Source organism: Dendrobates tinctorius, unplaced genomic scaffold (assembly GCF_039654945.1).
Source record: "Dendrobates tinctorius isolate UK_male_01 unplaced genomic scaffold, ASM3965494v1 ptg000160l, whole genome shotgun sequence".
In the NCBI taxonomy this organism is placed as follows: Eukaryota; Metazoa; Chordata; class Amphibia; order Anura; family Dendrobatidae; genus Dendrobates; species Dendrobates tinctorius.
The window spans coordinates 1,983,809-2,003,116 of NW_027361827.1; the positions used below are offsets into that span (position 1 = coordinate 1,983,809).

The 19,308-nt window shown below is 42.4% G+C and overlaps 1 protein-coding gene across 1 annotated transcript in view; it reads left to right on the plus strand.

The window, feature by feature from the left end:
* Window positions 1–19,308, plus strand: part of LOC141052411 (polycomb group RING finger protein 3) — a 156,653-nt gene that overhangs the window by 71,816 nt on the left and 65,529 nt on the right. Inside the window, exon 2 of the mRNA XM_073549639.1 lies at window positions 9,017–9,134. Coding sequence (XP_073405740.1) covers window positions 9,026–9,134 — 109 coding nt within the window. The 5' untranslated portion in view covers window positions 9,017–9,025. The remainder of the gene's footprint in view (window positions 1–9,016; window positions 9,135–19,308) is intronic.

The window sequence follows — 19,308 nt, forward strand, 5'->3', positions numbered from 1 at the left end:
ACCACCGGCAGGCCGGCACAGCCCCCCGGCAGGCCGGCACAGCCCCCCGGCAGGCCGGCAGAGACCCCCGGAAGGCCCGAAATGACGGCGCATCATGATGCGCACACACCGCGCATCATGATGACGTCAGGCTGTCAATCAACTTTGAACTTCCGATTCCGATGCCGACTTCCGATATTGAAAAAATATCGGAAGTCGGTATCGGAATTCCGATACAGCAAGTATCGGCCGATACCCGATACTTGCGGTATCGGAATGCTCAACACTAGTCGGAGTTGGAGTCGGTGTAAAATGGACCGACTCCTAAAATATATAATAAATTGGGTACAGTAATTCAATGCAGGATGTGCTGAATATTTTTTCATAGGAGTTTGGGAAAGTTATGAAATGTCCTATAAATGGCTGTTCTATTCCTGATCTAAGGCTACATTCACACACAGCGTTTTTCCTGTGTTTTTTGAGGATACGTTTTTCAGCTGCAAAAGCTGATCATCTTTTTAAAAAACTGCATCACCTGAAAGGTTTTTGAGCTCATAGATAATGTTTTCAATAGCAAAAGCAGATTAGAAATCTGCTCTATCTATCCATTTATCCATATCTGTCTATCCATATCGTATCTGTACCAAAAAGAATGAAAACCGGGTAGTACACCAATATATATTCTGTTCTATCTAAATGTCTTGATTATTGTATCATAGAAATGATTAAATGTCTGAGGTTCACATTGTACTACAATAAATTTTTCACTTAAATATAAGCAATATGTGTGGGAGTCGGAGTCGTGGAGTCGGAGTCGGAGTTGGAGTCGGTGTAAGGGAAATTGAGGAGTCGGAGTCGCAGGTTTGGCTTACCGACTCCACAGCCCTGCTAGACAGGCTAGGTGGGCCTTGTTTTTTTACACGTTTTGATTTTGTGGTTTCTTTTCTTCCTGGAACTAAGAATGTCAAGGCTGACGCCCTCTCTAGGAGCTTCTTTGCTGATTCTCCTGTGGTGACCAAGCCTGCTACCATCTTAGGCGAAGGGGTAGTTCTTTCTGCCATCTCGCCCGATTTGAGACGTGCTCTGGAAGAGTTCCAGGAGGACAAACCTGAGCGTTGTCCCAGTGGAAAGTTGTATGTTCCTGACCAGTGGAAGAAGAGAGTGATGTCTGAAGTTCATTGCTCTGCTTTGGCTGGTCATCCAGGTATTTTTGGTACTAGAGATCTGGTGAGTCTGTCTTTTTGGTGCCCCTCCTTGTCTCGTGATGTCAGGAATTTTGTGCAGTCCTGTGGGACGTGCTCCCGGCCTAAATCGCGTTCTCGCTCTAGTGGGTTGTTGATGCCTTTGCCTGTCCCCAAGAGGCCATGGACCCATATTTCAATGGATTTCATCTCTGATATGCCTGTCTCTCAAAGGATGACTGTTATTTGGGTGATTTGTGATAGGTTCTCTAAGATGGTTCATCTTGTACCACTCCCTAAGTTGCCGTCTTCCTCTGAATTGGTGCCCCTGTTTTTACAACAGGTGGTTCGCTTGCACGGGATTCCTGAGAACATTGTATCTGACAGAGGAGTCCAGTTTGTGTCTAAATTTTGGAGAACTTTCTGTTCCAAGCTGGGAATTCAGTTGTCCTTCTCCTCTGCTTTTCACCCTCAGACCAATGGGCAGACAGAGAGAACAAACCAGACCTTGGAGTCATATTTGAGATGTTTTTTTCTGCTGATCAGGATGATTGGGTTTCATTTTTGCCCTTGGCCGAATTTGCTTTAAATAATAGAGCTAGTTCTGCCACTTTGATGTCTCCTTTTTTTTGTAACTTTGGGTTTCATCCTCGATTTTATTCAGGGCAGGTGGAGCCCTCTGCCTGCCCAGGGGTTGACACTGTGGTGGAGAGAATGCACCAGATCTGGGACCAAGTGGTGGATAAGTTATCTCTCTCCCAGGAAAAGGCCCAGCGGTTTTCCAACCGGCATAGGACCATTGGTCCCCAATTTAAGGTTGGTTATATGGTGTGGTTATCATCAAAAAATATTGCTATGAAGGTGGCTTCTCCTAAGTTTAAGCCTAGATTTATTGGACCTTACAGGATTTTGGAGATTATTAATCCGGTCTCTTTTCGTTTGGCTCTTCCTGTCACATTTAAAATCCATAATGTGTTCCATAAATCTTTGTTGAAGAGGTTTGTTGAACCTGTTGTTCCGGGGATTGCACCTCCAGACCCTGTATTGGTTGAAGGTAACATGGAATATGAGGTAGAGAAAGTACTGGATTCCCTTCTGGCTAGACGGAGACTCCAGTATTTAGTTAAGTGGAAGGGTTATGGTCAGGAGGATAATTCCTGGGTCTCTGCCTCTGATATTCATGCCAAAAGATTGGTGCGTGCCTTTCATCGGGCTCACCCTGATCGCCCTGGTGGCGTGGTTGAGGGTTCGGTGACCCCTCCTCAAGGGGGAGGTACTGTTGTGAGTTCATTTTCCCCTTCACTACTGAGGCCCGAGGAACTCCCTCTTCTGGTGAAGAAAGGTAGTGAGCCTGATTGTCAAACACCTGGGGCTGATGATGATGACTGGCTGAGTGGAGTTAATGACTGGATATAAGGCTGCCGACGCCCTTCTGGCTTGCGGGTGATTTCTCTGTGGACTTCTAGGAAACCAGTCTGATTCCTGCTCATCTAAAGCTAAGATTTCTGCTTTGCCTTTTTGCATTAGTGTTTTGTTTTCCTTTCTTTTCTGGATTCTGCCATTCCCTGCTGGGGTGAGCTGAATCTCCTTTTGCCTGTTGCTCTGTCTTCAGAATATTCCTGAGTACTGACATAGCTTTTTTGAAGCCTAGCGTCTTCAGGGCCTTTTTTACTGTCAGTTGGTTGGCTCTTATTTTCATAGGGTTTTTCACGGATTGCAGACAGCAGCCTTCCTGTCCTTTCCTATCTAAGCTAGCGTGGGCCCCATCTTTGCTCAGTCTATCTTTCTGTCTGTGTTTTGTTCTTTCTTCTTGCTTCACCGTCATTATATGTGGGGGGCTGCCTTTTGCTTTGGGGTCTGCTCTGGGGCAGTTTAGATTTCCCTTTCTGTCTTTAGGCTATGTAGTCCTCCGGCTGTGATCGAGGGGCCTAGGGCATCGTAGGAGCCCCCCGCGGCTACTGCTAGTTGTGTTGATAGGTTCAGGGGTCTGCAATCCGATAGCTGCCAACTTCTCTGGTTTTCTGGACTTAGCTAGCATTTCTATTTTTGCCTCCTACGGTGACTCAATCATAACACCATAGGTTTTGAATGAGTGGGAGCACCTGGCTTGCTTGTTTCTCTGTTTCAGTTGGAGCACTGGGCTACTTCTACTGATGACCGTCACTGCTAATGATGATTGGAACCTACAAGGAAATGGAGCTCTGAGCACTTAAGAAAAATTGTACTGGAGTTCTGTACATGCTGATTATTTTCTAATCATCAGAAAATTTATGTGTGGTTCCCCCCGTCCTGTCCAGCTCTGTGTGGCTCCCCCTGTTGTATGCATGGCTTCCCTGTCCCATCCTTGTTTACATGGCTCTGCTCCCATCCTCCATCCTTGTATACATGGCTCTTCTCCCACTCTCCTATCCTGTATACATGGCTCTGCTCCCACCCTCCCATCCTGTATGCATGGCTCCCCTGTCCCATCCTGTATGCATGGCTTCGCTCCCACCCTCCTTCCGTTGTATATATGGCTCTGCTCCCACTCTCCCTCCCTTGTATATATGGCTCTGCTCCCTCTCTCCCTCCCTTGTATATATGGTTCCGCTCCCACTCTCCCTTCCTTGTATATATGGCTCTGCTCCCACTGTCCCTCCCTTGTATATATGGCTCCACTCCCACTCCTTGTATATATGGCTCTGCTCCCACTCTCCCTCCCTTGTATATATGGCTCCGCTCCCACTCTCCCTCCCTTGTATATATGGTTCTGCTCCCACTCTCCCTCCCCTGTATATATGGCTCTGCTCCCACTCTCCCTCCCTTGTATATATGGCTCCGCTCCCACTCTCCCTCCCTTGTATGTATGGCTCTGCTTCCACTCTCCCTCCCTTGTATATATGGCTCCGCTTCCACTCTCCCTCCCTTGTATTTATGGCTCCGCTCCCACTCTCCCTCCCTTGTATATATGGCTCCGCTCCCACTATCCCTCCCTTGTATATATGGCTCCGCTCCCACTCTCCCTCCCTTGTATATATGGCTCCGCTCCCACTCTCCCTTCCTTGTATATATGGCTCTGCTTCCACTCTCCCTCCCTTGTATATATGGCTCCGCTCCCACTCTCCCTCCCTTGTATTTATGGCTCCGCTCCCACTCTCCCTCCCTTGTATTTATGGCTCCGCTCCCACTCTCCCTCCCTTGTATTTATGGCTCCGCTCCCACTCTCCCTCCCTTGTATATATGGCTCCGCTCCCACTCTCCCTCCCTTGTATATATGGCTCTGTTCCCACTCTCCCTCCCTTGTGTATATATGGCTTCGCTCCCACTCTCCCTCCCTTGTGTATATATGGCTCTGCTTCCACTCTCCCTCCCTTGTGTATATGGCTCCGCTCCCACTCTCCCTCCCTTGTATTTATGGCTCCGCTCCCACTCTCCCTCCCTTGTATATATGGCTCCGCTCCCACTCTCCCTCCCTTGTATATATGGCTCCGCTCCCACTCTCCCTCCTTTGTATATATGGCTCCGCTCCCACTCTCCCTCCCTTGTATATATGGCTCCGCTTGGCTCCCTCATCCTCCGCCATCATACTTACCCTCACATCGCAGAACTTCCTTCCTGTCGCTGAACCTCCCTCCCTGCATCTCGCAGCGCTTCAGCTCCTGTGCGGAGCGGTCACATGCTACCGCTCATTAAGGTCTATGAATATGGACGCCACGCCTATGGGAGATGAGTGGCGTCCATATTCATGACCTTAAATGAGCGGTACACTTGACCGCTCAGCGCTGGATGAAGCTGCTGCACCGCCGCCGGCTCCCCTTGTGTCCGCGGCCCGGCAAGGGCACTGCAACGGCCCGGTGGTTGGGGACCCCTGATATAGACCCATCAAAGTGACTTCAAATGCGATGTGGTCCCTAAAAAGTTATATCAATGAAATTTTACCACTAACACAAAGTACAGTATGTCACGAGAAAACATTGTCAGAATCACCGGGATCCATGGAAGCGTTCCAGAGTTATGGCCTCATAAAATGACACTGGTCAGAATTGGGAAAAAAAAATGGGCCCAGTCACAAAGGTGAAAATAGGCTCTGTCACGAAAGGGTTAAAGTTTACTGCTGTCAAAAGTAGATATGCAAAACTTTGTTGTCTTTTACTACCATCTAATGGTTAGAGCTGTGAACTGCTGGAGACTTTTTCTTTCTTTAGAATTTGGTGCTTAGTGTTTAATGTCATTAATGGTCATTAAAGTGTAATCCACCCTTGGGGGTAAAGGGGCTAGAAAACACTTATGGAGTCAAAATTGTCACTACATCAGTAGACAAATTCCCAGAGAGGTGTACTTTCCAAAATAGTGTCACTTGAGGGGGAGATTCTGCTCTTCTGGGACTTAGGGGCTCTTTAAATTGAATCCGCAAACTATTCTACAATAATTTTAGTCTCCAACAGTTAAGTAGTGCTATGTCTCTCTCGAGTCTCGTCGGGTGGCTAAGCAGTACTGTACAGCCACATGTGGGGCATTTCCATATTCAGCAGAAATTGAGGGACACATTTTGACACCACTTTTACCCATTTCTCCATGTAAAAATTTAAGATCTGGGGCTAAAACAAATTTTATGTGGTTATGTGTCACATGTGTAGTGTCAAATATGATCACTGTACACCTAGATGAATTCATTGAAAGGTGTAGTTTGTAAAATGTGGTCACTTATGAGGGGGGTTCTGCTGTTCTGGAACCTCGGGCTCTTCCAATGTGACATGGCACCCTCAAACCATTGCAGCCAAATCTGCACTATAATATGGTGCATCATCCCTTCTGAGCTTTGCACTGTGCCTCAAAAGTAGTTTTCGACCACTTATAGGGTATTGCCGCACTCGGAGAAATTATGTAACCAATTGTACTGTTCGTTTTCTCCTATCACCTCTTTGGAAAATTGCAAACTTGGGGTCTAAGCAACATTTTAGTGGAAAAAAAATAGTAATATTTAATTTACTCAGCCCAATTTTATACAAGTTTGTGAATCTCCTAAGGGTTAAAAATGCTCACTAGTTCCCTACATGAGTTTCTTGAGAGGTGCAGGTTACAAAATGGGATCACTTGTGGGGGTTTCTGCTGTTTTGGCATGTCAAATCTGTCATGTCATCCGCAACCTATTCCAGCCAAAATTGCGCTCTAGAATTCAGTTGGCGCTCCTTCCCTTACGAGCACTGCCGTTCGTCCAAACGGTTGTTTTCCACCACATGGGATATCTGCATATTCGGAGGAAATTGCGCAACAAATTGTATGGGCCATTTTATCCTATCAAATGTGACATGATAGTCTGCAGCCTATTCCAGCCAAAATAGCACTCATTCCCTTTCCAGCCCTGCCGTGCAGTTGTTTTCCAACAATTATGGAGTATCGGCGTACTCGGGAAAAACTGCACAACAAATGTTGGCATCCATTTTCTCCTGTTACCCTTGTGAAAAATAAACAAATTGGGACTAAAACAGCATTTTTGTTGGATAAAAAGTGTTTGGTTTTTTTAATTTATTTTTATGGCTTCACATTATAAAATTTTGTGAAGTCCCTGAAGGTTCAAAGTGCTCTCCACACATCTAGATAAATTCCTTTAGGGGTGTAGTTTCCAAAATGGCGTCATTTGTTGGTCGCTTCCACTGTTTAGGCATCTCAAGGGCCCTCCATAGGCGACATGTCGTCGGCAATCGATTCCAGACAATTTTGTATTCCAAAAGTCAAATGACGTTTCTTCCGTTCTGGTGTTCTGGCGTGTACCCAAACTGTAGTTTTCCTCCACGTATATGGTATTGGCGTACTCAGGAGAAATTGGACAGCAAATTATCGGGTTCATTTTTTTTTTTGCTACCTTTGTGAAAATAAAAAAAAATTGGGACTAAAATAACATTTTTGTGGGAATAATGTGTTTTTTAATTTTCGCGGCTCAACATTATAAAATTCTGTGAAACCCCTGAGGGTTCAAAGTGCTCAACACACATCTAGATAAATTCCTTGATAGGTATAGTTCCAAAATAGGGTCACTTGTGGGGGGTTTCCACTGTTTAGGCACATCAGGGGCTCTCAAAACGTGTTAGAGTTTGTAATGGCATGATATGCTATGTGGATATCATTTTGGGTATATTTCTATTTCACTGATTTTCATAGTGTTTTTCTTGTTGCCTTGTGTGTCTATAGCCTGACTGTATCTATGTCTCTTGATGACCCCCCTGTAGTGTCTTAATCCCCCAGGCACCTTTGTCAGGTCTGGGAGGCCTGAAAATCACCCCAACCCGTCTGCCGTGCACCCAAACAGTAGTTTTCCACCACATATGAGGTATTGGCATGCTCAGGAGAAACTGCACAACTTTTGGGGTGCATTTTATCATGTTAACTTTGTGCAAATGAAAGTTATGGGGCTAAAGAGTTAAATATTAATTTTTTCCTTCCACATTCCATTAATTCCTGTGAATCACCCTAAGGGGTAACTTGTAAGGAACTTCTTGAATGTGGTTTTGAGCACCTTGAGGGGTGCAGTTTATAGAATGGTGTCACCTTTGGGTGTTTTCTGTCATATAGACCCCTCCAAGCCACTTCAAATATGAAAAGGTCCCAAAATAAATAAATGGTTTTGTTAATTTTATGGAAAAATGAGAAATCACTGGTTCACTTTTAACCCTTATAATTTCGTAACAAAAAAAAAATGTTTAAAAAATTGTGCTGATGTAAAGTAGACAAGTGGGAAATGTTATTTATTACGGTAATTATTTTGTGTGGCATATAAATGTAAAAGTTTCTCACCAAATTTCCGATATTTTCAGAAATAAACCCAAGTTATATCGAACTAGTTTTACCACTCTGATGACGTACAATATGTCACAAGAAAGCCGTCTCAGAATTACTGGGATCCGTTGAATCATTCCAAAGTTACTACCTCATAAAATGACACTGGTCAGAATTGAAAAAAAAAATGGTCCCGGTCACAAAGGTGAAAATATTCTCTGTCACGAAAGGGTTAAAGTTTAGCTGTCAAAAGTAGATATGCAAAACTTTGTTGTCTTTTACTACCATCTAGTGGTTAGAGCTGTGAACTGCTGGAGACTTTTTCTTTAGAATTTGGTGCTTAGTGTTTAATGTGTTTTATCTTTTTTCTCCACCTTCATTGTCAGTGATGCATCTAGTTAGATCTGCAGATGTTCTATAATATATGTATATTATATTTCTGTGTGTGTGTGTATATATATCATGCATTAGTGGACATATGCTTGGTTCATGAAGTAGTTTTGTTTAGTTTTTAATGATGCAGCGTACGTAGTGAAATGCATGGTGGGGCTTCCGTGAGTTGGTGTAATGCGCAGGCGTGCTTCAGAGCCTCCTATGTCTCCATATTCAGAAGAAGCTGCCATGCATCACATATGTTGGCTGCAGGGCTCCGCTTGCTAGGCACCAAAACATTTTGCTCTTCTACATCCACTGCCTTATTATTAGTAGTTAGTCCTCCGCAATAATTATATTGCCCTATAGCTGTGTTCCCCAACCAGTGGTTATGGCGCTGTTGTCAATTGTAGTTACTGCAACCTACAAAAGAAGTAAAAAATAAAAAGTCCTACTCCATACTTTGGGTGTAAATAGTCATATTTTCTGGCAATACAGCACTGCCTTTCCTGTAAAAAATGGCCATCATTGGTGGTTTTTGTGCCATGGATCTCACATTGTGTTATAGTTTACTATTGATGATGAAAATAGTGAATCTCTTCTTTTGGACCCTCTCAGGGTTGGCAATAATAAAAAGGTTCAATTAATGGAATATTTTCTTTAGGAGTCTTACAGAAGATTAAAGAAAAAAGATAGCTAACCTTTTTCAAACTTTTTTTTTTTTTTTGCAGACACCAAAGATGTTGACTCGGAAGATAAAACTCTGGGACATCAACGCTCATATTACATGTCGCTTGTGCAATGGCTATCTCATCGATGCTACTACTGTGACGGAGTGCTTACATACCTGTATGTATTACACAGCCTGCTTTCCGCATTTTAGTTTATTTTTTATATCATATTTTTGACAAGATTTTAAATGGTGCAAAAAGAATTTTCCGCTTTGTGTAAAACAGCGCAAGATGTTTACCATGAGCAGCATGCTAAAGGTCCTCAAACAACAGTCTAGTGTGTATGGGGCTTCCTGGGCTCTTCCCCTGACATATAAGCCTACTGAAATATATGTTCAGCAAATGCACTAAATACTTGGTCGGGGCTCCTTTTGCATCATTTACTGCATCAATGTGGCGTGGCATGGAGGTGATCAGCCTGTGGCACTGCTGAGGTGTTATGGAAGCCCAGGTTGCTTTGATAGCAGCCTTCAGCTCGTCTGCATTGTTGGGTCTGGTGTCACTCATCTTCTTGACAATACCCCATAGATTCTCTATGGGGTTAAGGTCAGGCGAGTTTGCTGGCCAATCAAGCACAGTGATACTGTTGTTTGTAAACTAGGTATTGGTACTTTTGGCAGTCTGGACAGGTACCAAGTCCTGCTAGAGAATGAAATTTCCATCTCCAAAAAGCTTATCGGCAGAGGGAAGCATGAAGTGCTCTAAAATTTCCTGGTAGACGACTGCGCTGACTTTGGTCTTGATAAAACACAGTGGACCTACACCAGTAGATGGCTCCCAAAACCATCATTGATTGTGGATACTTCACACTACTGATAGATTCCAGAAAATGAAGATGAACAAAGTAAGATAAGAAAGAAAATAAAATACAAGAGAAGAAAATAAACCTCGGTCCCCTCCCGGTGTTCCTGCGTCCCGCCGACGTCCTCCGGTGGCCGCCGCTATCTTGGATCCGGGGGAAAATGGCGGGCGCATGCGCAGTGCGCCCGCCGGGAATTGCCGGCTCCAGCTGGCAGATTTCATTCATTCATTTTGATCACTATGATAATCTATAAAAAATTAGTGAAAATGAAATAAAGAAAATATTTTTTTTTTTCATTTTTCCGTTAGGGCTAGGGTTAGGGCTAGAATTACAGTAGGGTTAGGGCGAATTAGGATTAGGGATTAGGGTTGGGATTAGGGTTAAGGTTGGGATTAGGGTTAGGGGTGAGTTGGGGTTAGGGTTGTAGCAATAATTGAGGGGTTTCCACGATTTACCAATTTTGGGGGTCTAAAAATTGGGATCTAAAAAAAAATCACTTTTGTGGAAATAAAAAAGACTTTTTATTTTCACGGCTCTGGGTTATAAACTTCTGTGAAGCACTTGGGGGTTCAAAGTGCTCACCACACATCTAGATAAGCTCCTTGGGGGGTCTAGTTTCCAAAATAGGGTCACTTGTGGGGGGTTTCCACTGTTTAGGTACATCAGGGGCTCTGCAAACGCAACATGATGCCCGCAGACCATTCCATCATAGTCTGCATTCCAAAATGGCACTCCTTCCCTTCCGAGCTCTCCCATGCGCCCAAACAGTGGTTCCCCCCCACATATGGGGTATCGGCGTACTCAGGACAAATTGCACAACAACTTTTGTGGTCCAATTTCTCCTGTTAGCCTTGTGAAAATAAAAAATAGAGGGCTAAAAAATCATTTTTGAGGGAAAAGAAAAAGATGTTTAATTTTCACGGCTCTACGTTTATAAACTTCTCCAAAGCACTTGGGGGTTCAAAGTGCTCACCACATATCTAGATAAGCTCCTTCGGGGGTCTAGTTTCCAAAATGGGATCACTTGTGGGGGGTTTATACTGTTTAGTCACATCAGGGGCTCTGCAAACGCAACATGACGCCCGCAGACCATTCAATCAAAGTCTGCATTCCAAAATGGCACTCCTTCCCTTCCAAGCTCTCCCATGCACCCAAACAGTGGTTCCCCCTCACATATGGGGGACAGGTGTACTCAGGAGAAATTTCACAAAACCTTTTGTGGTCCAATTTCTCCTGTTAGCCTTGTGAAAATAAAAAATAGCGGGCTAAAAAATCATTTTAGAGTAAAAAAAAATTATTTTTAATTTTCATGGCTCTACGTTATAAACTTCTGTGAAGCACTTGAAGGTTCAAAATGCTCACCACACATCTAGATAAGTTCTTTAAGGGGTCTAGTTTCCAAAATGGGGTCACTTGTTGGGGGTTTCCACTGTTTAGGAACATCAGGGGCTCTCCAAACGCGACATGGCATCCGATCTCAATTCCAGCCAATTCTGCGTTGAAAAAGTCAAACGGGCTCCTTCCCTTGCGAGCGCTGCCGTGCGCTGAACAAGTGGTTTACCCCTACATATGGGGTATCGGCGTATTCAGGAGAAAGTGCACAACAAATTTTGTGGTTCATTTTCTCTTTTAACACTTGTGGAAATAAAAAAAAATTGGTTCTGAAGTAAATTTTTTGCAAAAAAAGTTAAATGTTAATTTTTTCCTTCCATATTGCTTTAGTTCCTGGGAAGCACGTAAAGGATTAATAAACTTCTTGAATGTGGGTTTTGAGCACCTTGAGGGGTCTATTTTTTAGAACGGTGTCACTTTTGGATATTTTCTGTCATGTACACCCCTCAAAATGACATTAAATATGATGTGGTCCCTAAAAAAATGGTTTTGTAAATTTTGTTGTAAAAATGAGAAATCACTGGTCAACTTTTAACCCTTATAACTTCCTAACTAAAAAAAATTTTGCATCCAAAATTGTGCTGATGTAAAGTAGACATGTGGGAAATGTTATTTATTAAGAAATTTGTGTGACACATCTCTCTGATTTAAGGGCATAAAAATTTAAAGTTTTAAAATTTTCGCCATATATCTGTTTTTTTCATAAATAAACACAAGACTTATCAAAGAAATTTTACCACTGACATGAAGTAAAATATGTCACGAAAAATCAATCTCAGAATCAGAGGGATCCATTAAAGCGTTCCAGAGTTATAACCTCATAAAGTGACAGTGGTCAGAATTGTAAAAAATGGCCTGGTCATTAAGCTGCAAACTAGCTCTGTCACTAAGGGGTTAACGAAGGAAAATATAAAAAACCCTGCTGTGGTGTTGACAATCCTCTTGCAATAGGACAAGCTGGATGGCAAAACAAGTGCTAGTAATATCCCAAAAGTAAAAGGAATGAAAAAATAACTTTTAACCATGCCAAGGAGTTGAAGTCTTGAGTGAGGAAAAGAAGGGCTCAATTCTGGCTTTACTAGTAGAGGGATACAGTGAGCGTCATGTTACCTCCATTCTTAAAATTTCTATGACGGCAGTCCATTACAACAAGGTCAAGCAGCAGACATTGGGGACAACAAAGATACACACTTGCAGAGGGCTAAAACGACTCTCCACTGACCAGGTTGACCGTCATCTTATTCGAATGTCACTCAGCAACCACATGATGACATCAAGTAACCTACAAAACGAATGGTAAATGGCAGCTGGGGTGAAGTGCACGGCAAGAACAGTTTGTAACAGGCTCCTAGAGGCAGGGCTCAAGTCATATAAAGCTAGTAAAAAGCCTTTCATCAATGAGAAGCAAAAGAGAGCCAGGCTGAAGTTTTGCCAAAGACCATGAGGATTGGACCATAGGACTGGAATAAGGTAATCTTCTCGGATCAGTCTAATTTTCAGCTTTGCCCAACACCTGGTCGTCTAATGGTTAGACGGAGACCTGGAGAGACGTATAAGCCACAGTGTCTTGCACCCACTGTGAAATTTGGTGGAGGATCGCTGATGATCTGGGGATGCTTCAGCAAGACTGGAACTAGGCTGGTTAATCTTTAAGGCCGTATGAATCAAGCTGCATGCAAGGTTATTCTGGAAAAGCAGTTGATTCCTTCTGCTCAGGCAATGTTCCCCAACTCTGAGGACTGGTTTTTCCAGCAGGACAATGCGCCATGCCACACAGCTAGGTCAATCAATGTGTGGATGAAGGACCACCACATCAAATCCCTGTCATGGCCAACCCAATCTCCAGACCTGAACACCATTGAAAACCTCTGGAATGTAATCAAGAGGATGATGGTTAGTCACAAGCCATCAAACAAAGAAGAACTGCTTAAATGTTTGTACCAGGAGTGGCATAAGGTCACCCAAAAGCAGTGTGAAAGACTGGTGGAAAGCATGCCAAGACACATGAAAGATGTGATTAAAAATCATGGTTATTCCACAAAATATAGATTTTTGAACTCTTCCTGAGTTAAAACATTATTTTTGTTTCTAAATGATTATGAACTTGTTTTCTTAGTATTATTTGAGGTCTACAAGCACTGCATTTTTTGTTCTTTTGACCATTTCTCATTTTCTGAAAATAAATACAACATTTAGTGCTTGGAAATTTGAAGACCTGTTGTCAATAGTACATTTTACTCAAAAATACACCTATAAACAAAAATCAGACAAACTGAAAATTTTGCAGTAGTCTCATAATTTTTGCCAGAGCTGTAGGTCACCCTCTTCCTCTCCACATCTCCAACACATGGGACTAGCATCTGGAAGTATAGAGTGCAAGTAAGTTGGGACCTGATACCTCAGAGATAGTAGTAGTTTATAGCCTGCCTCCTGGAAACTGATGGATGATTTATGTATCAGGGTGAAGATACGCTCTCACTGATCCTTCATCAAGTTGCAACCCAGATCTCTCGCCCCTTCTGTCTGGAAGTGTGTTTTTGACTGGTCCAGGGGTTCAATCAGGAGGGAATAGGAGTATGATAAAGTATGTCTTAAAGGGGCCGGTGTTCGAACATTCCACCTCAAAAATTGTTTTTTCGTATTTATAGAAGGCTGTAGGTGGGAAAGAGTGAAGATAGTGAGATATTTGACCAATTCTCCAGTGTCCTAATGGCAAAGGAGTTACAAGGCCCTGAAGGGTTTCCTTTCAAGCCCATATGTTTCCTTGTCCGAAATGTGTTACTTTAAAATAGTCATTGTTAAACCGGGAGTGAAAAATGTAATCCTCTATTACAGGGGGATGTGGATTACCCAAGATAAGGTACATAGCGGAATACAGTAGCAGAATTGATGAACGAACAGAGGGATTATTGCTCAAGCAAAGGTGGCCACAATCAAAGGATGGGTTTGAGTAGACACCTTAGATAGATCTAGCCAAGGAGTAGTTGTTAGAGGGATGTTTGTAAAACTTTGTTCAATCCTAACCCTTGCTTTCCCAGACCCATTCCTACACCAATGCAAAACTCTACAGAAGCGAGAGGCAATGTAATATGACTTGAAATCAGGTAGCACTATTCCCCTTGAGGACTTTGGACGATAGAATGTGGCCCTACCGATACGTGGAGTATTACCCGACCACATAAATTTTAGTTGGGGCCATAGCAAGACTTCAAAAGAAGGAAGAGGGAATGCCATTCATGGGCACCTGAATGACTTATAAGATATTAAGGAGAATGTTCATTTTAAAGATTGCGCTTCTGTCAATCCAAGTAAAGGCATTCCTCTTCCATCTCAAGCAGTTCTCCTCCATTGATTTAAGTAATCTGAGAAAATTGAGATAGTATGTCAGTTTAATGTCATTTGGTAACAAATATTTTATAGCTGACTTAGCCCATTTAATGCTAAATGCTGTTTTCATGGGCGCCAGGACTGAATGGGGAATATTGATGTTTAAGGGTAAGTTCATGCTAGGTGTTTTTTTTTCTGCAGCAATACCTGATCTCTTGGCATGAAAGCAGCTGCAGAAAAAAAGGCATGTTTCCTTGTGTTTTTCGCGGCATTTTTATGCCTTGTTTGCTGCGGTTTTGGCATGCTATTTTTTTCTCGTGTGCATGCTGATAAAGTGTAATGTTGGAAATAAAAGTCCTATTCCATAGAATCAAGTTTTGGCACAAAAAACGCTGCAAAACATATTACCTGTCTTGTCCTGTGCATGTTTTCACCACCCATTCAAGTCAATGGGTAAATAACGCTGAAAGAAGGGAAATTCTCTATGTCCAAAAAAATATGCAAGGCACAAAATACTGATGACTAAAAAAGTGTGTGTGCATGAGATTTCTGAAATCTCAAAGGCTTTTCTGGTACTGTAAAACGCAACTGAAAATAAAAAAAAATCAATAAAAAATGCACCAAAAACGCCTAGTGTGAACTTAGCCCAAGGCTTCTGATTTGGAAAATTTTAAAATTTGATAGGCTATTATATACACTAAATTCTGTCATCAAAATAGGTGAACAAATAGTCTTTTTATTGATGAAGAAAAGCATATCGTTCTCATAGGCCGCAATCTTATAAGGAAAGCCGCAAAAGCGGGGACCCACTGTGTTATTGTTAGGTCGAATTCACCTAAGAAAGGATTCCAACACTATCGGTTGCCTTTGAATACAAGGTAGAAATCCAGCGCGACATATTGTTTTTCAGACCAGTCAAGACAGTGTTTCATTCATAATTTATCCAGTTCACTCTGTCGAATGCCTTTTCTGCGATGGTAGACTAAATCATAAGGGGCTGAGATTTAAGTCTTGTTCTTCTATATATTAGGTTCCAAGCCTTAGTTGTATTGTCCGTTGCCTCTCTACCTCTCATAAATCCCGTCTGATCTACATGGATAATATTCGATAACAGTGGAGATGGTCTGGATGCAATCATTTTCGTGAACAGCTTAATGTCCATACTAATTATGGAAATAGGTCTGTAACTTTTGAATTGCGATGGGTCTTTCCCTTCCTTATGGTTAACTGATAGATGAGCTCTCAGAGACTCTCCCGGGAGAGAAGATTCCTTGAAGAAGCATTGAGGCTAGAGGTAAGGTGGGGAGAAAGATTCCAAAAACAACTTATAATATGGTAAAGAAAACCCATCTGGGCCAGGGGCCTTCCCCGTTTTGGCTTCCTTTACAGCTATTTGTAGTTGACAGAAAAAATGGAGTAACCATAAATCATGGAAGTGACGTAAAATAAGAACTTTATTAGAAAAAATACATTAAAATATCAAATACCAAACTTTATGTCATGAAAACAACGGAGGAACAAGCAATGGGTGGATATACCGTAAAAAGGTGTTATATAGGATAAGAAACACCGAGTCATGGTAAATTATATAGGTGCTCAGTGATACATATTATGCAACAAAACGTATAATAAACTTGATATAAAAGATACATATGCTTGGAAGGACATAGACAGGTGAAGGAAAATGCTGGGGACAGGTATGTCAGAATAAGTTAAATTAGTCAAGATGGGCAGACATGGCACTGAATTTTGGGTTAATATCTATTTGTAGTTCTATAGTAAATGGTAGTTTGAGGGAATCTGTTGCAACATCAAACAAGGAAAATCAGACTCCTTGATGCATGTTTGAATGTGTGATTTACAGTCGGCACTTTGTGTAGGATTAGTTTAGTCTACGGAGTATAATGAGAAGAAGTTTTTAAAAGTATCCGCCATGTTGGAAAGAAGGTGTTTGCATCTTTGCGTTTGATCCATGATTGCAAAGATATATGTGTTGGCTCTCTGTATTCTTAAGGCTGTGTGCACACGCTGCGGATTTTGCTGCGGTGTACAGTACCATGATTCCCTATGGGAATCAAAAACCGCAGTGCAGACGGTGCGGAATTTTCCGCGCGGATTATCTGCGGTTTTCAATCCGCAGAAAGAATTGACATGTCAATTCTTTCTGCAGATTCTGCTGCGGTTTGCCATCTCCTCCATTGAGGAGATGAAAAACCGCAGGGCAAAACCGCAGAGCAATCCGCAGGTAAAACCGCAGGTCTTTTGACCTGCGGATTTTACAAAATCTGCGCGGATGAATCCGCACCCCAATCCGCAGCGTGTGCACATACCCTAAGACTCTGACCAGAGACTTTCCACTGTTATTGCGGTGTTCATAATGACGATGGCATTTAGTGAGGTCAGCTTTTGCTTTGTGTAGGAGTAATGAATGCAGAGATTCACATTTTACTATCAAAGACCTTATGTCATCAGACGTAGAATGTTTGTGATGGCTCTAATAATAATAATAATAATAATAAATTTTATTTTTATAGCGCCGACATATTCCGCAGCACTTTACATTTCAGAGGGGATTTGTACAGACAATAGACATTACAGCATAACAATAATCACATACAGTAGATTATAACAAATACCAAGAGAAGTGAGGGCCCTGCTCGCAAGCTTACAGTCTATGAGGAAAGAGGTAGACACGAAAGGTGGGTGGTAACAGTTGCCCTGATTGTATGGACCAGCCATAATGTTAAGTGTGTAACAGTACAGACACAGAGGGCTAATGGATGCATAAAGCATGTGGGAACATGATGCTGGGAACCTGGTTATGGTAAAATTTTTGGCTGTGCCACACAGGGATAGGTTAGGTTAATGTGTTGAGGCGATAGGCCAGTCTGAATAAATGCGTTTTCAGGACACGCTTAAAATTGTGGGGACTGGGGACTAATCGTATTGACCTGGGAAGTGCATTCCAAAGAATTGGCTCTAGTTTTTCAATCTCTCCCACAGCACATTCCCTTTTTTTTACAGGCCCCATGCTAAATGAGGATACCTCTAATCACACACTTGTGTGCCTCGCATACAATGCAAGAGTCCGTATCCTCAACCGAGTTTACCATGAAATAAGTGTCAAGAGAATTTTGTAAATCTGTCCTCGCGACTGGATTATTGAGGCGTGTTGAGTTCAGGCACCAATGGCATTGTTTGGCTTTAAAGGCAGGAAGGGACACTAACAAGTGTGTGATCTGAGAAAATATTATCTATATTGGCTCTAAGAAGCAAGGAAATGTCCTGATGTCTTACAAGGAATAGTCAATTGTTGTATAGAACTCATGAGAGTTAGAATAGGAAGAGAAGTCTGTCTGCCAGTTGGAGAGGTCGCCAGGAGTCAATCCATTGATGTCCGGCAGGCTTTTCAATATACAGCGTCGTGTGGGGCGAAAGAGGGGGGATTTACCCCATGGAGTTGTCTATAGAAGGGTCAGAGGCTATATTGAAGCTATCCATATTCTGCAAAAATGGCCACTTGATCTAGATATGCAGTAAGTGCCTTGTCGAGAGTTGGGTAAATGCAGGGATGCGAACACAACCTTATTAGAACCTATGAGAACTTTGTCCATTAGAAGACTGCCTTCTCCATCTGTACTGGATTCTGTGAACGCCACAGTACTGAGTGGGAAAAGGAGTGTGCAGGAACCTCTGGACTTGGAGTCAGGGGGAGCACTGTGGTAAACCGTAGGAAACCTATAATTAGTAATCTTGTAACGTTTATTTTGACAGTAATGTGTTTCTTGCAAGAAAGCAATGTCTGTTTTCCTTTTATAAAGATTTAACATACTAGCAGAGCTGTGACAAAATTAATTTTGTTCTGTGCCTCCACTGTGAATTTATTAGGTTTGTGGGCATAAGAAATGCAACTATAATGGGATTACAAGGTGCACACGTTTACATCCCTTTCCCTCACAAGGATTCATCAAGCACCTATCCATTACAGAGTGGCAAAACAAGTCACTTTTTTATTCACCTTCCGTTTGCTACCATGGAGTGACAGTCCCTTGGTAGATGACTGTCACTACCACTGTTGTGCAGATGAGACAGTGTAAAACCCCAGAAACAAGCAGGCGCTGGATACATTTTTAGAGATCAGTATCTTTTCTTTATTTCTGCACTGGAAGCGAGCAGAGAATTATTTCAATTTGTACAGCAAAATACAGTTTGTACAAGCCGTCTGTATGTCCTGTTTTGGCAAGGTCTGAAAACTTGAAGATTGCTTTGATCTACCTGCTAATTTGGACTTTAATTTCTGAAAGAATCATTCCCACCAAATTTTGTATTGTCTAATAGGGTAAATAGTGCTCTAAAGCCATGTGACCAGCACACTGAAAGCCTGACTACCAGGAGAAAATTACTGTATTTTTCGGACTATGAGACGCACCTAGGTTTTGGAGGAGGAAAATAGAAAAAAATGTGGTCATGAGGCACTGTTATGTGGGTAGATGGGGGGGGGGTCTGCTGCTGACACTGTTAGAGGGGTAATGCCCCCAATTCTGTACTAATATCCCCCAACCTGGTATGTATGTCCCCAATCCAGGTATACATGGTCACTCCATCTTGATATATACTGTGTTCCAAATTATTATGCAAAAAGAGTTTCGGAGTGATAAGGTTAGAATTTTTTTGTTTGTCATTTAAACTCATTGATGGTGATGTGTGTCAGGGCTCTTTATATCACTGAAAGCAATTGCAGATACCTGTGCAAATTAGTTTGGCAGGTGTG